The following is a 22,687-nucleotide window of genomic DNA, read 5'->3' as shown; positions in this document are numbered from 1 at the left end:
AAAATATACGAATTGGTTGATCTGAGAAAGAATCAAATATATAATGTAGGAAATGGAAATTTTTCGAAAAGAATGCTATGAAAAAGTATAACATACTTTTTGTAAAAAAAAAACAAAAAAAAAACATAACATGAAAAAAACAAAAGACAAAACAAATGGAAACTACATTTTGTATTCATGGAAAAATATAAAAGCAAGTACATTGTAAGGAAGGGACATAACTCTTAATTTTTATATCTAACGCTCAAAATTGGAAATTATTTGACGATTTGTGTATCTGATTATTGAAAATATGTAAATTATGACTTAATGTGTGTGTGCTTTTTTGTACCAGTGTATTAATATATTTATTGGAACATTCAGAAATCATTACACCTGAGCACTGTATACAAAAATTTTATTTCATTATATTATAATGTTTCGACGCTTTTGGTTAACAAACAAAGGTAGCAGAAGTATATATTGATTTCAAATTTTAACACAAGGTCAGTCATTCTGGGGGATGGGGTAAAGTCGATTACATCGACCCCAATACTTGACTGGTACTTATTTTATTGACCCTGAAAGAATGAAAGGCAAAGTCAACTCTGCAGAATTTGAACTCAGAATGTAAGGACAGACGAAATGATGCTTTAACATTTTGACTGGTATGCTAATGATTCGGCCAGCTTGTCACCTTTAACTATAGTGTACATTGAGAAATTTTCAACTTCTGTTGAATATACTAAATTACTTTCTGTATATAGTACTGAATACATTCTTGTTCACAGTGTCCGTATATGTATGGTTAATCCAAACATGAACAAAGAGAAAATACAACAACGTGAGAACATGGAACAAGTATAGTGTTATTGGACGCCCAGGAAAGGAAAGAAAGAAGGAGGATTTAACGTTTTGAGCAGAGCTCTTTGTCAGAAACATAGAAAAAGGAAAGGTCCAAGGAAGGGAAGATGGAGAAAGAAAATCGCCAACGATACACATGTGGTCACATATTGAAATATATATATATATATAATATTAGGGAATATTATTCCAAACTTACAGGGAAAAATTCAATTTGGTAATACTAAATCAAATTTCACAATATATAATGTATGTATATATTTATATTGATTTATATATGTATATTTATATAAGTATATTTATATATGTATATTGATTTCAAATTTTGGCACAAGGTCATTTATTCTGGGGAATGGGGTAAAGTAGACCCGAATGCTTGATTGGTACTTATTTTATCAACCCTGAAAAACGGAAATCGTCAAAACATAACAAACAGGAAAAAGACAACAGTACAACAATGGCAAACGGGACAAAACAAGATGCACGGATTATTCACTGCCAATTGCTTCTTCAGTCGGAGTCCATGTAGTTTTGCCCAATCCTCTCCGATACTACTCGAAACCAGTTGGGCCAAGGGCTTAAGCTGAAGGCATTAAGCCCCTGAGCAAGGCAAAGTGATGTTTTTATGAGTTTTTTTGAGGTACTTTGATTATAACCTGGAAAAGAAAGTAGAAAAAGTAAAAATATCTTTAGCTCAGTTCAAATGTTTTTATATGCATACTATGTCCAAATAACTTGTCTCTCTCATATATGTGATGTGTACATATATATGTGTGTGTGTGTGTGTGTATATATATAAATAAATCTATACATGCATATGTATGTGTATATATATATATATATATATATACATACATCTGAACAGACACACATAAATGTATATATGTATGTGTGTGTCTGTATACAGGGAGGGGAAGTAAAACTTGGAATTTTTAGCACACCTTATGTTTTTTATGTTGCATGGTCAATTATAACAAACATTTTATCTTATCTTATCTTCAGAATTAGGTCTCATAGTAACAATTTACTTTGGCTTTTTCAGGTATAAGTCCAACTATGTCATCTCAAGAAATAAAAGACAGTGCATTGCTGATTTGCTCTGAAAAGGAATGAACACCAAGCGAATTTCTGAGTTGGTTCATGTGTCATTAATCACAGTTTACAATGTTAAGAATCGTTTGGATAACATCAGAGGCATTCAGAGGAAGCAAGGCACTGAAGGAACCAATAAAAAAATGCGATTCAGCATTCCTGAAGGCCCTCAAATCTAAAATTTCGAAGGACCCAGGCACATCCATGTGGAAGCTGGCAACTGACATGAAAGTTGATGCCAAGACAGTAAGAAATGTTGTTCACTGTGATTTAGGCTTGTAACCTTTTGTGCAAACATCAAGACACCCCCTGACCAATTCAATAAAAGTCAGGAGGTTTGAAAGAGGAAGAAAAGTGTTGTCCTTCCTCTAGAGATCTGGACCCACAGTGAAAATATTTTTTAATGAGGAAATCTTCGTTATGGATGATTGGTGTATTTCTGAATTACAGTCTCAGTCAAGGGCATCTTCAGAACAAAGCATCCTGCTCAGGTGATAGTTTTGAGAGTTGTGGCATCAGAGGGCAAAAAATGCCCCTTCATTTTTTTTTTCCAAATCTAGTGAGAGAATTGGTGCTGATATCTATTACAGAGTCTTAAGATATCATGTCCTGCCTTGCCTTAAGGCTAATTAGCCTGAAGGTAATTATGTGTTGACTTGGGATGGAGCACCTGCTCATACAGCTAAGAAAGTCTAAAGATTTTGTAAGGACAATTTTTCTGATTTTTGGCCCTCTGATATCTGGCCCTCCTCCAACCCAGATTTGAATCCGCTGGACTATTTTGCTTGGAGCACTTTAGAGCAGTCTACCAAAAGAGCTTCTCATTCTAGCACTGAATACCTCAAGCAGGTTTTGAAGGAAAAATGGGCCAAATTGTCAGGACATTTTATTATAAAGACCTGTGGAGCTTTTCGATAGTGTATCCAACTGGTGATAGAACATAATGGTGGACACATTGAGTACAATCTCTATTATGGGAAGTGTGTTGAGAGAAGTTTGCTATATGTTGACTCCTCCATGTGCAAAAAAATATTTTCAAATTTCATTTGGTTTTTTTCTAAGTTTTGTTTCCACACACACTATATATATATATATTTATATCATGAAGGTGCATGGTTTAGTGGTTAGGGTGTTACACTCATGATTGTGAGATCGTGGGTTCAATTCCCAGACCAGGCATTACATTGTGTTGTGTTCTTGAACAAAGCACTTCATTTCATGTTGCTTGCTCTGCAATCATTTCGTCATCTGACATGTGGCACACTGTGCACCTGTACAGGTAATGCCAATTTGATGGAGGGAGTGAGCTTATTTGCACACAAACATTTGATCATTATAAACAAACCATCTGTGTGGTTGTTCAACGAGAGATTGCCAAGCCTTCATATGTCGTCTAATATATATATATATATATAACTGGCACTCAATCAGTTACGATGACACAGGTTCCAGTTGAGTTGATCCAATCAACAGAACAGCCTGCTCATGAAATTAATGTGCAAGTGCCTGAGCATTCCACAGATACATGTACCTGTAATGTATTGAGTCATCTCATAAATAATGTAGTTTTTTCCAATTCATCATCATCATCATCATTTAACATCCGCTTTCCATGCTAGCATGGGTTGGACGGTTCAACTGGTGTCTGGGCAGCCCGAAGGCTGCACCAGGCCAGTCAGATCTGGCAGTGTTTCTACAGCTGGATGCCCTTCCTAACGCCAACCACTCCGAGAGTGTAGTGGGTGATTTTATGTGCCACCGACACATATATATATATATATATATATATATATATATATATAACTGGCACTCAATCAGTTACGATGACACAGGTTCCAGTTGAGTTGATCCAATCAACAGAACAGCCTGCTCATGAAATTAATGTGCAAGTGCCTGAGCATTCCACAGATACATGTACCTGTAATGTATTGAGTCATCTCATAAATAATGTAGTTTTTTCCAATTCATCATCATCATCATCATTTAACATCCGCTTTCCATGCTAGCATGGGTTGGACGGTTCAACTGGTGTCTGGGCAGCCCGAAGGCTGCACCAGGCCAGTCAGATCTGGCAGTGTTTCTACAGCTGGATGCCCTTCCTAACGCCAACCACTCCGAGAGTGTAGTGGGTGATTTTATGTGCCACCGACACATATATATATATATATATATATATATATATATACTCCTTTACTTGTTTCAGTCATTTGACCGTAGCTATGCTGGAGCACCAGTACTAAAAGTCGGAGGAGGATGGGATAAAGTATCTGCATCAACTTGCTATAAAAGCAGGTAGTAATTTTACCTTTACTTATTCCTAGTGGATGTTATGAAGAGTGCAGTTCGATTTTAACAGTTATCTATTCAAAGCTATAATGGAAGTGACAAAAGAACATATCTGGCATATTTTGCTTTATGAGTTCAATAAAGGAAACAATGCAACGGAAAATGCGAGGAATAGTTATGCAGTATATGGGGATTGGACAATAAGCATAAGCCAGTGTCAATGGTAGTTCAAGAAATTCCAAGCCGGAAACTACAGCCTAGAAGATGAGACTCATTCTGGAAGATTTGTAGAGCTTGATGAGGATGTACTCAAGCCCTGATGGAACAAAATCCCATCGTAACTGTTGAGGAACTAGCAGAAAAGCTTGGATTTGTTCATTCAATCATTCATTGACACCTGTGTGCCATTGGAAAAGTCAGCAAATTGGGTTACTGGGTTCCTCACAAGCTTTCCAAGTCTAAACATATGCAGAGAGTAAATGTGTGCTCTTCTTTGCTGTCGCATTTCACGAATGAACCTTTTTTGGACTGAATAGTGACTGGTGATGAGAAATGAGTTCTCTATGAAAATGTCAAGTGCTGAAGACAGTGGGTAGGGAAAGGAGAAACACCAGCACCCCAGGGTAAAGAAAGTCTTTACCCACATAAAGTATTGTTATCTGTTTGATAGGATATAGAAAGTTTAGTCCACTTTGAACTTTTAAACCCAAACCAAATGATAACAAAGGAAATCTACTGTAAACAGCTGGCGTGACTTAAGTCAGCATTAGAAGAAAAAACGACCATCTTTGAAATCCCACATCACCAGTTCTGCTTACCAAAAGTGGCCCACTTTCAAAGATGAAAGGTGTTCTTCCATCAGGATAATGCTCAGCTGCATACAGCAAGGATTACATTCCAAAGACTGGAACAGTTTGAATAGGAAACAAAGCCCCACCCACCACATTTGCCAGACATTGCCCCATCTGATTCTCATTTATTCCACAGTCTTCAAAATCATTTGGATGGAAAAAATATGAATTCTGTAGACGAGGTCAGAACAGTACTGGAGGAGTATTTTTCATCATGGACAAGTGAATTTTGTAAGCAGGGCCTTGAAAGTCTACCAGATAGGTGGAAGAGCATTTATAGAAAATGAAGGAGAGTATATTTTAAAAAAGAACTTCGTTTATTTTAATTTTGGAAAATAAGAGAAGTATAAAAAAAACTCACATTATTTATGGAATGACCCAATAATTCTCTGGGAGATTTAGCATGACACAGTGTGACAAAGCTGGTCCTTTAAAATAAGGATACTACTCATTTTTGCCAGCTAAGTGAATTGAAGCAATGTGAAATAAAGTCTTACTCAAGGACACAATGTGTTGCCAGGAATTGGACTCATGACCTCATGATTATCAGCAGAATACCCTAACCACTAAGTCACACACCTTTCTCTCCCTCTCTCTCTTGCACACACACACACACAACACACACACACACACATAGTATGAAATTAATGTGGGTAGCTGGGTGCAATGTAAACCATATAGGCAAAATTTAGTTGTCACTAATTGTGACTGTATGAACTATAAGTACATATTTTGCTAGAAGTAAGAGTCAAATCACTTATAGCTGCATAAAGGCACATTTATATATACTAACAGGGTAGATAACTGCCCCATGTTTGAAGCAAGGCTAGAACACTGAACTTCACAGTTTCATCCTAACAGGACTCATCAGCAGTGTGTCTCCATTGCTTCCAAGGAACAGCTAATTCTCTCTGTCAGTATCATATATTTGTCATGTGGCTGATTTTAGCAAAATGCCAAATTGTATAGTAAAAAATTAATGTGGGCAGCTGGGTGCAATATAAACCATATAGGCATAAACCGTGGGGTCATGGTCATCACTAATTGTAACTATGTACCACAAGTATTTATATTGCTAGAAATAAGAGTTAAACCACTTATAGCAGTGTAAAAGCACATTTATATATACTGATAATTTTATGCACATTTTCGTCTTGTACTCTATTGTTTCTGTCACTGCACTGCCATCATCTCTTCAGCTGATGTAAACCTGTCACATGATATCTCTTTGCCTAATAAACTGGTATTTTATATATAGACAGAACCCAGGTACTTACATTCTTCACCTCTGTGTACTCACGAAGACCTTCTTCTCCTCTGAAAATTACAAAATAAAAAAAACTTACAACAACAACATAATCATCATCATCATTAAATGTTTGTTTTCCATGCTGGCATGGGTTGGATGGTTTGACAGAAGCTGTCTAGGCTCCAGTTGTCTGTTTTGGCAATGTTTTACAGCTGGATGTCTTTCCTAATATCAACTACTTTATAGAGTGTACTGGGTGCATTTTACATGGCACCAGCAAAAGTGCATTTTATGTTGGACTGACATGAGTGCAATTCATGTGACACCAGCACAAGTGCATTTTACATGGTACCATACCTGCAAAACAAAGACCTTTCAACAGGGAGAGAAAGAGAGAGAGAGGGGTCATGGCATAAAGACATTCCTGTATAAATGGATGGCCACAGTTTTACTTAGCTTGATGTGTCTTCTCAAGGACAGCAAATCACCACAAGTCTTGGTTACTTGTCATCTCCTCAGTGAAGTCCAGTATCTGAAGATCCTTTCTCACCACTTCATCCTACGCCTTCCTGGTTCCCTCCACAATTACCTATATGTGTGTGTGTGTGTGTGTATATATATAAATATATATACATATATAATAAATTATAAATGCACCATTTTAAAGCCTAGCCAGGCTCATGGGCCCGGTTTCCAGGTTTCTATGGTGTATGTGTTCCCCCCAGCTTAACGGAATGCCAGTCCATCGCAGCGTTACTCATTTTTGCCAGCTGAGTGGACTGTAGCAACGTGAAATGAAGTGTTTTGCTCAAGAACATAACGTGTCACCCAGTCCAGGAATCAAAACCACAATCTTACGATCATAATGCTGACACCCTAACCACTAAGCCATGCGCCTCCACAATATATATATATATCTGTGTATATGTGACTATATTTGTGCTTGCATGTATATGTGTGTATGTAAGCATGTGTGAATACATACATCATAGGTGGCATTAGTGTCATCCAAATACCATTACCATCTTATCAATAATACCTTTACTAATGCATTAGCCATTCTTTTAATAGCTATCACTATCGGTCCAACACCATTCTCACCATTATCTCACTCTGCAGCCTAAATGCCCCATAACATCATTCTAGCCCTTTTCCTACTCCTTGCTCCCAAAATTTCACAGATACCATTCTAGCTGCCTCCTCTTATAATGTCATTGTCACCATTACCAACACTAACGTCACCATCACCAACATCATGGTGATAAAGTGAGGGATGGAATTAGGGGATTTGGAGGTGAGTAGTCATTCTGCAGAGATTACAAATTTTCAGGAAGACAATAAACCATTATTCCCTAAATTAGTGGGTTGCCTTGGTCCAAGTTAGTGGATGTTAGTGAACTCCATGGACAGCGAAGAGATGGGGGGAATGGCCAAGGAAGTTGAAGTGATGTATCTCAGGTTTTATCTGTGTCTAACTATATAACCCACACTACACTTTGCTCACCTCTACTATTGCCGCTGTTTGAACAGCCTCTCACCACCTCTCTTCCAGTACTTAATCCCTACCCCACTTCATTTCTTAAGCACTGTGATTACCTCTTTATCTAATTTTTCTTCTTACCAAATAACCTATATGCTCCGTTCTCACTTTTACTATCCATAACATAAACACTGGATTCCAATGAAGGGTTTCTCTTGACAACCAAACTTATTGACATCAACAAATTCTTCAGGGTTTACCATTGTCATTATTGCTGACACAGAGCTTCTGTGATGTGGTAAAAAGTATTGATAACAACAAATTTCCCTAAATTCTGATTATTTTCCCATATTTTATTTGCAAAGGGTAATTTCCCCCGAAATATTATAGGATCATTAAACAATCTATGTGAGGTGATACAATATCTTTTCTCTTTGTTTTCATTCATTGACACCACCTTACATGTTTTGCCTAACGCATCACCTACATTGTGCAAGGGTGTTTTTCAAACAATTATTCATTTTGCTACAGTATAATAAATTAAGAACAATGCCCACTCAAGCAAAGTTATTTACATGTGAAATCCTGTTTTCCTAAGCAGAAAGCAAAATTAAAGTTATGAGACATGATTAAACAGAAATGTATAACAAGGTGTCATTTGCTCCTAAGGCGCAAAACTTAACTTCCAGTCAGGCTGAAGGGTAATGTTAAAAATGAACTTCTAGGCTTCAACCAGACTGGAACAAAAAAATTTCAAAAATAAAAAAAATTAAAAAATGACGATATTCTTAGAGGATAAAATGGTAACAAAATGCAAAGGCTTCTAGAGTTATGTCCCTTTGTAAGACTGACAATCATATGAAATCAATATATTGCCTCTAGAAATGATGTATACACACATGTATGAGATATGAGATTGAGGGAAAGGATGGAGAAAGTGACAGGGAGAGAGGGATAGGGGTAGGAAGAGAGATGAAAAGAGGTAGCGAAAGTGGGTAGGGAAACAGAAACAAAAGGGAGCTAGTGTTTGGGTGGAAAAAATGAAATATGAAAAAAACATAGAAAAGAAAAATGGAAAGCCTAAAAATGGAGTTGTAGTGTGAGAATAAAACTCACAAGAAACCAATGCCAGGCTTTGCTGCAAGGAAGGACTTGATCAATTCATTAAAACATTTATACTCAAAAATGCAGAACATAAAAAGTCTATTTTGGGAGGTCAAAAAGATCTTCAGGAAAGGGAATTCTTTAGTATCTTCTGCTTTTCTGCTAAGCAGAGCTTACACCTCCTACAGTCTGAATTTCTCAAACATCCTCCAATTGATTTCATATAATGCTGCATTTTTCTTCAACAATCCTATGTGCTTAACATCATAATATTTTGCCTTTTTTGAATCTTAAAGTTGTACCTTTGGTTGTTTAGTCAAAGAATCAGAAATGTCCTTATATTGCTAAGACGTATTTCCACATGGTGCTATTCAACTAGTATAGTATAAGTATCCTACTTCTGTGTTTGGTTTGGAACTATGAGCTAATATTAGTTTTATGTTAGGTATATAGCTAAAAGAAATGTTCAGAGGACATCTATTGAATAGTTTTCCATATTTATGTGTGGGAGGAAAATGCTTATCTTTCAATATGAGAAAGGCTAAGAGTGTGTAAACCAAAAGACCTTTGGGTGGCATTTCCTTTTAGTGGGACCAGAGTCAGGCATATAGCTAATATGATCTTTAAAGCAGTATCCCTATATAGGCCAAAGACAGTTGAAGTGAATTTCCTTCTTAGGATGTCTTGAATTTATAAGATCACAGATATCTGCACTATCAGAAGCTCCCATTACTATATCAAAAGAGCTCTGTGGGTTCATTCATTTTTACTTGGGCTGATATTTTGTCTCAAAGAATAGGGTTTTCAAGTAGGCATAATTATGCCTATGCTTCTGTCACTAATCTCAGTATACAATTTATACTTACAATTCTCTGCCAATTCCAGACATCTTAAAGCCACCAAATGGAGCCTGACATGCTACGCAGCAATAGGTGTTTACCCTAAAACAGGAGAAAATGCAACACATTAGGTAAAGAAAAAGAAATATTCCATTTTTTTTACTTGGAAACAGATATAACACACAACACTGAGATAATGCACAAGAGCCAGATTTCATTTCATAGAATCACTAAGATGCATTCTATGAAATCGCCAATACTTAATATTTCACCAAAATTACTTCTACAGAATCTCTACAAGATTCCTTTTATAGAATCAGCTGATTTTGGCCAATGTACTCACCAATACTTAATCAATAACATAGCCAAATTTAATTTTACAGACCCAGCAAATTCTGTAGCATTAATTTTCATCAATATTGTAATTTCATTCTATGGAATTACCTTGATAGTTGAGATAAACAAATAACTCTGTGTATGCATATGTCTGCCTGACTAGCTGACTACCACATATGATGTCATAGGTCAAATGACGCGATATATCTACTCATACTTTATACCCACCGATGCACACAGGATCTGCATGAACCGAGAAACAGCCAAAATAACTAAAGTATTAAATTACAGCCTACTACATTCCGAGTTCAAATCCTGGCAAGATTAATTTTGCTGTTTTCTGTCTTTCTATTCATGAAACAAAATACCATCCAAGTTGATTTAATATTTCTATACAGTAAGGTGATGAGCTGGCAGAAACTTTAGCACGCTGGGTGAAATGCTTGGTGGTATTTCATCTGCTGTTACGTTCTGAGTTCAATTTCCGCCAAGGTTAACTTTTCCTTTCATCCTTTCAGGGTAGATAAAATAAGTACCAGTTACATACTGGGGTCGATGTAATTGACTCAATTCCTTTGTCTGTCCTTGTTTGTCCCCTCTATGTTTAGCCCCCTGTGGGCAATAAAGAAATAAATATTTCTATAAAGCATATAAAGGTGGTGAGCTGACAGAGACATTAGTACATCAGGAAAAATGCTTAGTGACATATCATCTGGCTTTATGTTCTGCATTCAAGTTCCACTGAGGTCAGCTTTTCATACTTACAGGGTCAATAAAATAAGTACCAGTTGAAAACTCAGCCCTTCCCCCAATTTGCTGGACTTGTGCTGAAATTTGATATCAATATTTTTATAAAGCATCCTAAAAGCAAATGGAATTATTGTATTTGATGACATAAAAGACATAGGCATATTAAAAGCACTGTAATTTCAGCAGTGCATATAAAGAAAAAAAGTTTTCAGTGTATTATATCTTATAGAAGGCCCAACTTCACATATAGGATCTGGAGTGATTTTTTTTGGTGACAAGTTTTTGGAATTAAAAAATTTTTTTATTTATAATTTATCACCCACAGACTTCCACACAAGTAGTAGTAGTAGAGTCAGGAACTTAAGTGATATAATTATATAAGGACCTCCTGTGAGTAGTAAGCTACAATATTGTTACATTCTCTCAATTTCTTGTAATTCAGACTGCCTCATGATCCCAGCAGGCAAAATGGAAAAAAGCATTGCCCTGGAGGATGCCGAGGGAGATGTGCTGGAACAGCCACTCTGATTTATGGGGCTTGCACTTGTGGATAGCCATCTCCACCGTGATAGCAGTGAGCAGGGATATGGTCCAGGGACCAAGAATGCTGGAGGTTATCACTACCATAGGCTCAACTGTAAACCTTTCAGAGATTGACCGATACTTTGACATGACCATGTGTATCTTATATGCCATAAAATATGGTATAATTTGGTCTAAGACTAACAAGAATAAGAAAAAAAGCAACACCAAAAATTTAAGAAAACATCGGAGTCATTGTTCTTCACTTTGATTAGAATGGTTAATAAAATAGTAACAGTTCCTTACCACACAGTTCCAGCTTGTATAGCATTTGTGAAGGTCATAATTCTGTCAATATCTTTTGTAAAGATGGCAGCTGCTAATCCGTAATGAGTATTATTGGCACGCTCTATAACTTCATCCATATCATGGAACTTCATAATTTGTTGTACTGGACCAAATATCTGGAAGGATGGAAAAAGATAAAAAACAGAATTGATTTTGTGAAGGATGGATGGATGATGATGATGATCATCATCATTATCATCATCACCACCATCACTGCTACTACTGTGTTGTCATCCTCACTGCCACCATCATCTTCAGTATCCTCCACCTTTTCATCATCATGACCACTATAGGCACCACCACCACCACCACCATTACCACAATTAATGCCATTTATCACCATTGCCATCATCACTCTACCATCTTTGGTTATCCTTTCTTATCATCATCATCATCACTATCACCCTACTACCACCACCCAACTCAAGTAACAAGATTACAATCTTCTATTTATTGCAAATTTCATAAGCAATTGCAGCAGCCCCATGGTAGTATGATATAAGCCCTAGCTTGGCCAAAGTTTAAAATCAGATATCATACAAATTTTGTCTCATGCTCTAAAAATGCTGTCAGTTTATCACCCTAGACAAGTACTTTATTTAATCAACTTTGAAATATTGAAAATCAAAGTTGACTTCGGCAGGATTTGAACCCAACATACAAGGAACTAGAAAATATACTGCAAAGCATTGTCCAATGACTCTTCCAGTTTTTCACCTTGGATTATTCTAAAGAATCTAATCTTGATTTTCCACATTTGAAAATAATGGTGGTGGTGATGATGATGATGAGGCTGATGAAGCTGAAAACCACTTAGTTGCCGCTGCTGCTGCCACCACCACCACCACTCCCACCATGGCCAGCACCATGATGACGATGACTACTGCTGCTGCCAGCATTACAGCCATTGCTGCCACCACCACCACCACTCCCACCATGGCCAGCACCATGATGACGATGACTACTGCTGCTGCCAGCATTACAGCCATTGCTGCCACCACCACCACCACCACCACTACTACCACCACCATTATAAACTGTATCCAATGCTAGAAGACTAGAGAGACACTCAAAATTTCAATAAGTCAATGAAATTTGGTTGCAAGAAATAGCAGCCAAATCTGTCTTAAGAAAGTAAAAGACACATTAGGTAACATGGTCTGAAATAATTTTAGAATGTGATGTTCATTACTGAAATGTCTTTGATCCCAAGTCTGTTTGACTGGGGTTAACCTGAGACTGAACAATAATTACTCAAACATTCTTTACCCAGATACTTACCTCTTCTTTGGCAATTCTCATGTTGTCTTTGACATCAGCAAAGACAGTTGGTTCCATAAAATATCCTTTGTCCCCTTTCTGTTTTCCTCCACACATCATTCTGGCACCTTCTGATTCCCCACTCTTCACCAAATCAATGATCTTAGACAGCTGTATTGCATCGATCTGAGATAGATAGATAGACAGATAGATAGATAGAGAAGATGAAGAAGAAGAAGAAAGAAGAAAAAGAAGAAGAAAAAGAAGAAAAAGAAGATGAAGAAGAAGATGAAGAAGATGAAGATGATGAAAAAAGAAGAAAAAGAAGAAAAAGAAAAAGAAAAAAAAAGAAGAAGAAAAAGAAGGAGAAGAAGAAGAAAAAGAAGAAGAAGATGAAGAAGAAGAAAAGAAAAAGAAAAAGAAGATGCAGAAGAAGAAAAAGAAGAAAAAGAAGAAGAAAAAGATGAAGAAGAAAAAAGATGAAGAAAAAAAGAAGAAAAAAGAAGAAGAAAAAGAAAAAGAAGATAAAGAAGAAGATAAAGAAAAAGAAGAAAAAGATGAAGATGAAGATGAAGAAAAAGAAGATGAAGATGAAGATGAAGATGAAGAAGAAAAAGAAGAAAAAGAAGATGAAGAAGAGGTAAACTTATAAACAACAGCAGCAGCATCTACAATAACAGAGTGAACTTCTATGTCGAGTCGCTAATTTATAGCAATGTCAACAAACCAACTCAGGTTGTCAGTCTGTGGGTGGGGAGTGACAGACACAAAGATACACATACATGCATATACAGCAGGCTTCCTGGAGTCTAAATATCTTTATATATAAAAGTAAGGTTGTGTGTCTGTCTCCTACGATTTAGATTCCTAACTACTCCCACATTTTGCGGTGCAGTTTAACCAAAACCAGGTATTTTATAGTCGTGATTCATATCGAGCCCTTCTACGATTTTAAAAATAATTTACCATAATTTTTTTCCATTTTAATGCATCTTTTTCGCTAAGGGAAGTAACTCTCTAAAAATGTCTACGATGAGTCAACGATTTTAAAAATAATTTACCATCATTTTTTTTCCATTTTTAATGCATTTTTTTGCTATTTTTTGGCTATAATCTCTAAAAATGCTTTATAGTTATTTCCCTTACAAACCCGAGCAACGCCGGGCGATACTGCTAGTCATATTATATAGGAGTAGTTGATTATAAGAGGCACTGTAGTCCATAAACTGATCAAATGTAGTGACTATTTTCTGCTAACTAGGTATCCACCTAAATGCAGGGCTGGTTACATGGAAATGCAGTTACTAGAGTAAGAAAAGGTACAAAATGTTTGAATTTTAAGGAGCTATTAGCTGTGTTAGTAAGAAGTAGTTTATCTCTTTGAGTGAAGGTGAGACAGCATGAAGTATATGTTAGAGGTGTGATGCTAAACTGAGGTGATAACACATACCTTGAATGTAGAAGATCTATAGAAAACCCAGAGAAATGAGAGGAGTATAATCTGTTGAATGAGTAACTTTACACTGCGTAAAACACAGAGTATTTGTGCTGTATATGGACAGAGAGTGCTGGATGAAACAATGCTGTATGTTCTCAGACAAGAGGAAATTTGGAAGATTGAAGAATATATGGAGAGAAAGAGCTCAGTTTGATTTAAGGATGTGAATTCTCACAGGTGAGATGACTTAAAACTTAAGAGGGGTGTGCCCCCGTTAACTGTGGTGCCCTTTGCCAGAAAATCCATTATCAGTACTCCACACTTGTCCCAAAAGACTGTGAGCATCATCTTGGCTGCTGAGGGTTGGACATAGCCTTCTTTGGAAGGGGTAAGTTATTATGCTTCCATTGCTTCAACTGGACTTTAGTCTCAGGATCATAGTGATTCACCCATGTTTCATCCTGTGTGATATGTCTGCTGAAAATGTCCTTGTTATCTTGACACATTGCCAAAAGAGCCTGGGAGCAATTAATTTGTTCTTGCTTCTGAAAAGGTGTGAGCATTTTGGGAATCCATCATGCAGACAACTTCTGCATGTGCAAATGGTTGTGAATGATTTTTTTCCATGGATCCTACACTTATCTTCACTTCTTGGGATAAATGCTGAATAGTTATGTGGTGATCCCCCAAAATGGCAGCTTCCACTTTAACCCTTTCATTACCAAACCGCCCAAAGCCACCCGAAAAAAATTTTGGTTAATGTGACCAAACCGCCCAAACCTGCCCGAATTTACCTATTCATATTTAAATGAGAATATCAGAGCAAATCTCTTTAGTACATTCGTGAAAACACGTGATTATGCTTCGTAAACAGTTAATCTACAGTTTTGTACAAAGATCGACATGTAATTTTTATTCCGTGAATTTTGGGAGATTTTTCTCCACATTTTTTTCGGCATCGATTTTTCTTCAACTTTGAAAATAGATAGGAGTTTCATGTTATCAAGCATTGATTCCGAATTGGAAAATTTGTGAAACAAATACTGGGTACTGTTGTAGATTTAGTTTTTATACAGGGAAACTAATGTTAGTCAGCATGGCTTAGGGTATGATGTGGTCTGGAAGTTATTGTTTGAAGCGATCAATGCGGAAACAAACTTACGCAGAACGTAAACAAACACAAAATGGGGGTTCAAATTTCGGAAAATTTGTGAAGCAAATACTGGGTACTGCGTGGATTTAGTTTTTATACAGGGAAAATAATGTTAGTCAGCATGGCCTAGGGAACGATGTGGTCTGGAATTTATCACTTCCATACCATAACCAGGGCCATATATTATTTTTTGACCGATTTCTTTAGTTCTGTCAAACTTACGGTGGATTCCAATATTTCAGTTTATTCCACCTTTATGGTACACCTGTTGTGCATTAAATTCAACTGATGATATAGTGATGTGCACAATTCTTCTTTATCAAAATTTTGTTGCATACCCATTTGAATATTAGCTGATGATTCATTTTCTATGGTGATGTTTAAACAAAATTTTAATATTTTTACCTTTTGCTCAATTTACCTGTAATTAAAGTCACTTTGAGATAAAAGTTATGCAATAGAATTGATTAAGAACCCTTTCTTTAATTATGTTCCAAATATCACATTAATATGTTGATAAGTAAAAAAGTTACAGTTATTTAATGAAACAAGCCTAGATTCATGATTATTTTAGAATTTAATTGAAACTCATGAGGGGTGTATTTTGGTCAGAAATATAGTAACGAAAGGGTTAAGGATGGTGTCATCGTCAATGGTGGAATGTGGTCATCCAGGAATAGGAGCAGTTTCCATCGATGTCCGACCACATTTGAACTGGTGATGCCAGTGCTTGACTATGTCGTATGATGGCTCATCATCACCATAAACTTCTTTCATCGCATCAAAATTCTCTTTTGGTGTACAATCTTTCAAGTATAAGAACCTGATCACTGATCTGCATTTGACTGCCTCCATTATAACACCTTAGTCCACTTCAGCAACTATGAAAGACAAACGAATTCTAGTGGAAAGTTGCAATTTACAATATGACATGTAGAGACATGTATGAATATACCTGTACAAGTTCCATTTCTTGCAATAACTGACAATGGGTCAGGGGAAATCCGTAATGAACACCCCTTGTAGGTGAGTGGCAATATATTACCAGGTACATGGCACCCAACCCATATTAGAATGAATAAAAGCTTGGCTGGCTGGCTGGCTGGTTGAACAGGTGAAGGGATAGAAAAAAGGAGACACAGACAGACAAACTGAGACAGATCAAAAAATTGATAGATAGACAGACAGAAAACCAATAGATAAATAGACAGACCTACAGACAGATACATGAATATACTGCAATAACAGGAGAGATACTTACTTGTGGTCCATTTATGGTCTGGCTATCAAAAGGATCCCCTACATACCGCTTTTTGGCCAGTTCAACACTCTTGGCAACAAACTCATCATAAATAGAATCCTGGACAAATGTGCGAGACCCAGCAAAGCAACACTGACCCATACAGATCATAGCAGCTTCATGAGCAGTTGCTACTGCAGAATCAACTGAAAGATGAAGAACATTAAAACTTTACATATATATATATATATATATATATGCTCTACTGATTTTGCCAATTCATCACCCATTTAATGACGCTGCTGCCGCCACCGATGACGATGCGGTACCAGGCATTGGCTCTCATGGCTTCTGATCTTAACTGATTGGAAGTGTTATCATGTACATTGTTTTGTCTTGGTATAAAAGATGGGCTACAGCAAACATTCTGCTCAATACCACAGATTTGCTTGTCAGTTGTTTGACCTTAATCTTTGTGACTGACGATATTTGTATCTGATCATGAGCAGAAGTAGTGGGGGAGCATCATAGCCACGTGTTGAGAGAGATTCTTTGGGGTTTGAATAATTCACCTCTGGAAACATGGGTCTTTCGTTCAACATCCTTAAACAATCCTTATCCAGGGACTTTTTGAGCAGGATGGGTTACTCGACCTGAAGAAAATTCTAACTGGGACTCTCTTGCAAAGTCAAGCACTTTTTATCTTGATATGAGATCACCATGTCGTGCGCACATGGTTGTAATGCATGTGCTTGGTGTACCCTTATCAGACAGATAATCATGATGGATATACTGGGCTTTGTATATTTTACTCCAGTATCACTGCTCTCTCACCCGATGATGATGATGATGATGATGATGATGGTGATGGTGATGGTGGTGGACTCACCCATCAAAGACATTGTATGAATGTTCAACTTTTGCCAAATGACCTGCAATTTGGGTGAGGTGAGTAGTTAAGTAAGTAAACCCCAGTACTCAATTTTAACAGCCCTGAAAGGATGATAAGCAAAATTGACTTCAGTAAAGTGTTGAACTCATAATGTAAAATGCTCTAACTAAATAATAACATTACTCTTTACTCTTTTACTTGTTTCAGTCATTTGACTGTGGCCATGCTGGAGCACCATCTTTAGTCGAACAAATCGACCCTAGGACTTATTCTTTGTAAGCCTAGTACTTATTCTATCAGTCTCTTTTGCCGAACCACTAAGTTACGGGGACATAAACACACCAGCATCAGTTGTCAAGCAATGTTGGGGGGGGGGACAAACACAGACACACAAACATATACACACACACACACACACACACACACACATGTATATATACATATATATTTACATATACACGACGGACTTCTTTCAGTTTCTGCCAACAATTTCCACTCACAAGGCTATGGTGAAAGACACTTGCTCAAGGTGCCACGCAATGGGACTGAACCTGGAACCATGTGGTTCATTAGCAAGCTACTTACCACACAGCTACTCCTACGTCTACACTGTATAACAAAATTTTAATTTTCTTCTTGTCTTTGGCCAGTAAGTGTTATTTCCTATTTGCTTCTATCTAGAAATCAAAAGAAATTACTACTATTCCCTTCAAACTTTGCTTTTCTGACCACAACATCAATGTTTTGAAACTGACCTATTTTCCATTACATTTCAGACAGAGTCAATGTCAAGTAGATGAAGCAGAAATATTGTTATAGCAAACATTCTATTCAATATCACAGATATGCTTGTCAGTTACTTGACCTTAACCACTTGAGCATGTCCCTTAGAGGCTGACAATATGTGCCTCTCTGATCATGAGCAGGAGTAGTAGGGGAACATCACAGACATGTACTGAGAGGAATTCTTAAGGGCTTGAATAAATGTAATAAATGCAAAGTGTGAACTAAATATTAATCATTTTGCATACTTTCTAAGAGTAAGCAAATAGGAAATAACAGTTGCTACCCAATGACAAAAATCATGTTACACAGTGGTTTAGAACTATTAATTATAATTAATAATTCTAAACCAATTTTGACTCAACCTAATCACAGAGCTTCTATATGGATACTTCAAGTGCACAAATCTCCCCCAAAATCAAACCTTACCATCTTGTATAAGAAAGGGTACACTGGCTATTGTAATCCTTGTGAGTCTCAAATTGACAAGAAAGTCATGGCTCAATCTTGATTAATCCAAGGGTAAACAGCAACAGTTGTCATGTCACATGAGATTTAGAACAACTATTTTTGACAGACTACAGTATTGGATATTTGATATGAAAAAAAAAACAAAAGTCCATTGTTTCTGTAACTAAAACAGCTTTGGATATTAACTGACTGATGATTGGTAAAGTAAGTGTATTTGTTTTATGTTTTCTATATTTTCTATGTGTTTTTGTAAATATCCAAACTGTGAACTTACGGTCAGCATCGGCAAAAATAACGCATGGACTTTTGCCACCAAGTTCCAGAGAACAACGCTTCAAGTTGGAAGCACCAGCAACTTGCATAACTATTTGACCCACCTGAAAGGAAGTTTCAAAAGTATTTAAAAGTTTTGCAATATTAGAAATTTTCTCAGGGTTACCTTTTGCAGGATGAACGCATAGTTAAGTGTGAGCTAACATAGCCTTTTGCCCATGTTTACAATGTACACTAAGCAATCTTGTCCAACTTAATATAATACTAACTCTTACAGCAGAATCATCAGCATGGTGAACAAAACACTTAGCAACATTTCTTCCACCACTTTACATTCCGAGTTCAAGTTCAACCAAGGTTGATTTTATCTTTCATCATTTCAAAGTCGATAAGCTCTGGGGTGATGTAATTGACTAATCCCCACCCACTAAATTGAAGCAGTTCTAGAAAATAAATCGAGAGGTCATTGAATTAAAAAGGCACTGAAGAGGTAATATGTTGGTTTCAAATTTTGGCACAGAGCCAGCAATTTAGAGGGACGGTATTAGCCAATTACATCAACCCCAGAGCTTACTGAGCTTGAAATGATGAAAGGCAAAGTCAGCCTTGGTAGAATTTGAACTCAGAATGTAAAGTGTTGAAAGAAATGTTGCTAAGCATTTTGTTTACCATGCAAATGATTCTGCCAAGTTACCATCTTAAGAGTTAATATTATATTAAGTCAGGATAAGACTGCTTAAGTATATAGTAAATATGGGCAAAAGGCTATGTTAGCCCACACTTAACTATGTGCTCATCCTGCAAAGGAATCGAGAAAATTTCTACTGTCATTATTATAAAGTATCGATAGGCTATCAATAAAAAATATTATTGGAATTAATGGAAAATACTTTAGTTCAATTTAATGTTTTAGAAATAATGGACATACCTCTGTTGAACCAGTGAATGCTACCTTGTTAATCTCAGGGTGTGTGCTTATTGCTGCCCCAGCTGTGGGTCCATAACCCGGTAGGATATTAACAACACCAGGTGGAAAGCCTGCCTGTAATAATAATAATAATAATAATAATAATAATTATATGTTGATGATAATAATAATAATAGTACTAATAATAATAATAATAATAATAATAATGATGATGATGATGATGATGATGATGATTTCAAATTTTGACACAAAGCCAGAAATTTCAAGGGAGGGGTAAGTCGATTAGATACACCCCAATATTCAACTAGTACTTATTTTATCAATCCTGAAAGGATGAAAGGCAAAGGTGATACTGACAGAATTTGAACCCACAACATTGGGACAGACGAAATGCCACTAAGCATTTTGCCCAGCATGCTAATGATTCTGCCAGTTTGGTGCCTTCCATTTGACAATAATAATTATAATAGGATGTTCAGAAAGTAATTGTGTGTCACCAGAAAGGATATAAAAATGAAGGTTTATCTGAATAGTTTTAATCAAGAATGTAATCACCAGTTGTGTACTGGGGTCGATCTAATTGACTGTACCCCTCTCCAAAAATTTTGGACCTTGAGACTAGAACAGAAAAAAATACTACTGGCAGCTAGAGATGTTCAAAATATTACTGAAAAAGTATCCATCAATTGTAAATATTGTAAATAATTCTAGAATAGTTGGACGAACAACAGAGCAAGCAGATGGAAAGAAATGGAATTTCATGACCAATCTATATAACAAACTGAAGATGACCGGCAGAGAGAAATCAGAAATGAGAGACCAAAGTGCAAATTATAGTTGCTCATGAACAAGCATCAGATGAATCTGATAAAGGTAAAGATCTACAAAACTCAGCCATAGAGCAAATGTAGAATCTGCATGAAAGGAAATGAAAGTATTAATCATCTCTTGAGTGAATGCAGTAAGCTAGCACAAAAAGAGTATAAGCATAGGTATGACTGTGTAGGTAAAAAGAATACATTGGGATATTAGCTGAGTGTGCTTCAAAATAACAGGAAACTGGTATGAACATGAATCAGAGGCTGTGATAAGTGAAAGAATGCATTGTGATGTTAGCTGAGCATGTGGCTTCAAAATAGCAAGGAAGTGGTATGAACATGATAGAAAATAAGAATTACAGCATAAAGACTGACCATGCTATTGAAGAAAAAAGACCAGGTATGGTTACAGGGGACAACAAAATAAACAGTGTAAGATCATAGACCTTACAATACCATATGATAAATGAGTGGACATCAAAGAAATGGGAAAAAAATTGAGAAATATCAGGATTCAGCTAGGAAGCCAAAGGGACTGTGGAAGACCTAGCTTACAGTTACTCCTGTAGTAATTTGTGCACTTGGCACAATACCCAAAATTATTATCTAAGAGATTGAAAGATATAGGAATTGAGATTCACATTGTTGACCTGAAGGAAAGAGTTATCCTATATTCTGCAAGAATCTATGAAAAATTTTGAGATCTCAGGAGACTTGATGTCACCAAACCTCAAGATAACATCCCTGTTAATTAAATTAGTATGTAACAGCTTTCAAATAACTCTTTCACAAAACCTTTCAAAACATCAAGGAGTGCCCATGACCAAATTGCCCCATGAAGGACCCAAAAATGTGCCAGAAGACCTATGTTGTATACAAGGTCAGCAACGGCAAATGTGGTGCATTCTACACAGGAAGCACAACAAGAAAACAGCACATACACATAAAAGAACACATGCAGACAGACACTTCCATGAAGAAACATCTACAAAAATGCCAGACACTTGAGTTCACAGTGCACATCAGAGTAACACAGCAAAACAGAGGCATCCTTAGAATCTCTAGAGCCATATTAATACACCAACGGAAGCCGAAGCTAGCTGGTTACTATATCAACAACCTTCAGTGCATGTCTACTTCCCACATACTCACACACATCTGCAACAATCGCTAATTCCTGAAGAGGGGGTCATAACCCTGAAATATTGAATGCAGGGTAAGTCACCATTAATTCATATGCCTGTTTTCTTGTGCTTTGCCTTGGATTTATTTTGCATTGTTCTGGCCTTACTCACGAATTTTATACAATATAGTCCATACAATGCTTCTAACTATTCCATTACACACACACACACACATACAGACACACATATATATATATATATATATATATATATATACACACACACGCGAAGAGCTTTTTCAAGTTCTGTTTTATAAAATCCACTCACAAGGCTTTGGCCTGAGGCTATAGTAGAAGACACTTGCCCAAGGTAACACACAATGGAACTGAACCAGGAACCATGTGGTTGGGAAACAAGCTTCTTACCACACAGTCATGCCTGCGCCTACTATTATGGAGATTTTTTTTTTATTCCGAAAAATAGCAAATGATTTATAGCTTCATGAAATTTAACTGATCATCATAATCCCTCACATCTTACACATACACTAACACTATTAATTTTATTAGTCATATCATTTATCATATAATCACTGGTTGCTGTATAT

General features: G+C 36.6%; 1 protein-coding gene across 1 annotated transcript in view; it reads right to left on the bottom strand.

Moving 5' to 3' along the window:
* Window positions 1-1,106: 1,106 nt before the first annotated feature.
* LOC115217865 (retinal dehydrogenase 2) overlaps window positions 1,107-22,687 on the bottom strand; it is a 43,180-nt gene continuing 21,599 nt past the window's right edge. The window contains exons 7-14 of the mRNA XM_029787578.2: window positions 20,139-20,252; window positions 19,212-19,314; window positions 16,813-16,997; window positions 12,982-13,146; window positions 11,659-11,816; window positions 9,772-9,846; window positions 6,350-6,389; window positions 1,107-1,499 (exon numbers count right to left, since the gene is read on the bottom strand). Coding sequence (XP_029643438.1) covers window positions 1,467-1,499; window positions 6,350-6,389; window positions 9,772-9,846; window positions 11,659-11,816; window positions 12,982-13,146; window positions 16,813-16,997; window positions 19,212-19,314; window positions 20,139-20,252 — 873 coding nt within the window. The 3' untranslated portion in view covers window positions 1,107-1,466. The remainder of the gene's footprint in view (window positions 1,500-6,349; window positions 6,390-9,771; window positions 9,847-11,658; window positions 11,817-12,981; window positions 13,147-16,812; window positions 16,998-19,211; window positions 19,315-20,138; window positions 20,253-22,687) is intronic.

This window comes from Octopus sinensis, linkage group LG12 (genome assembly GCF_006345805.1).
Source record: "Octopus sinensis linkage group LG12, ASM634580v1, whole genome shotgun sequence".
Classification (NCBI taxonomy): domain Eukaryota; kingdom Metazoa; phylum Mollusca; class Cephalopoda; order Octopoda; family Octopodidae; genus Octopus; species Octopus sinensis.
This window is presented reverse-complemented; position numbering and strand designations above follow the sequence as displayed.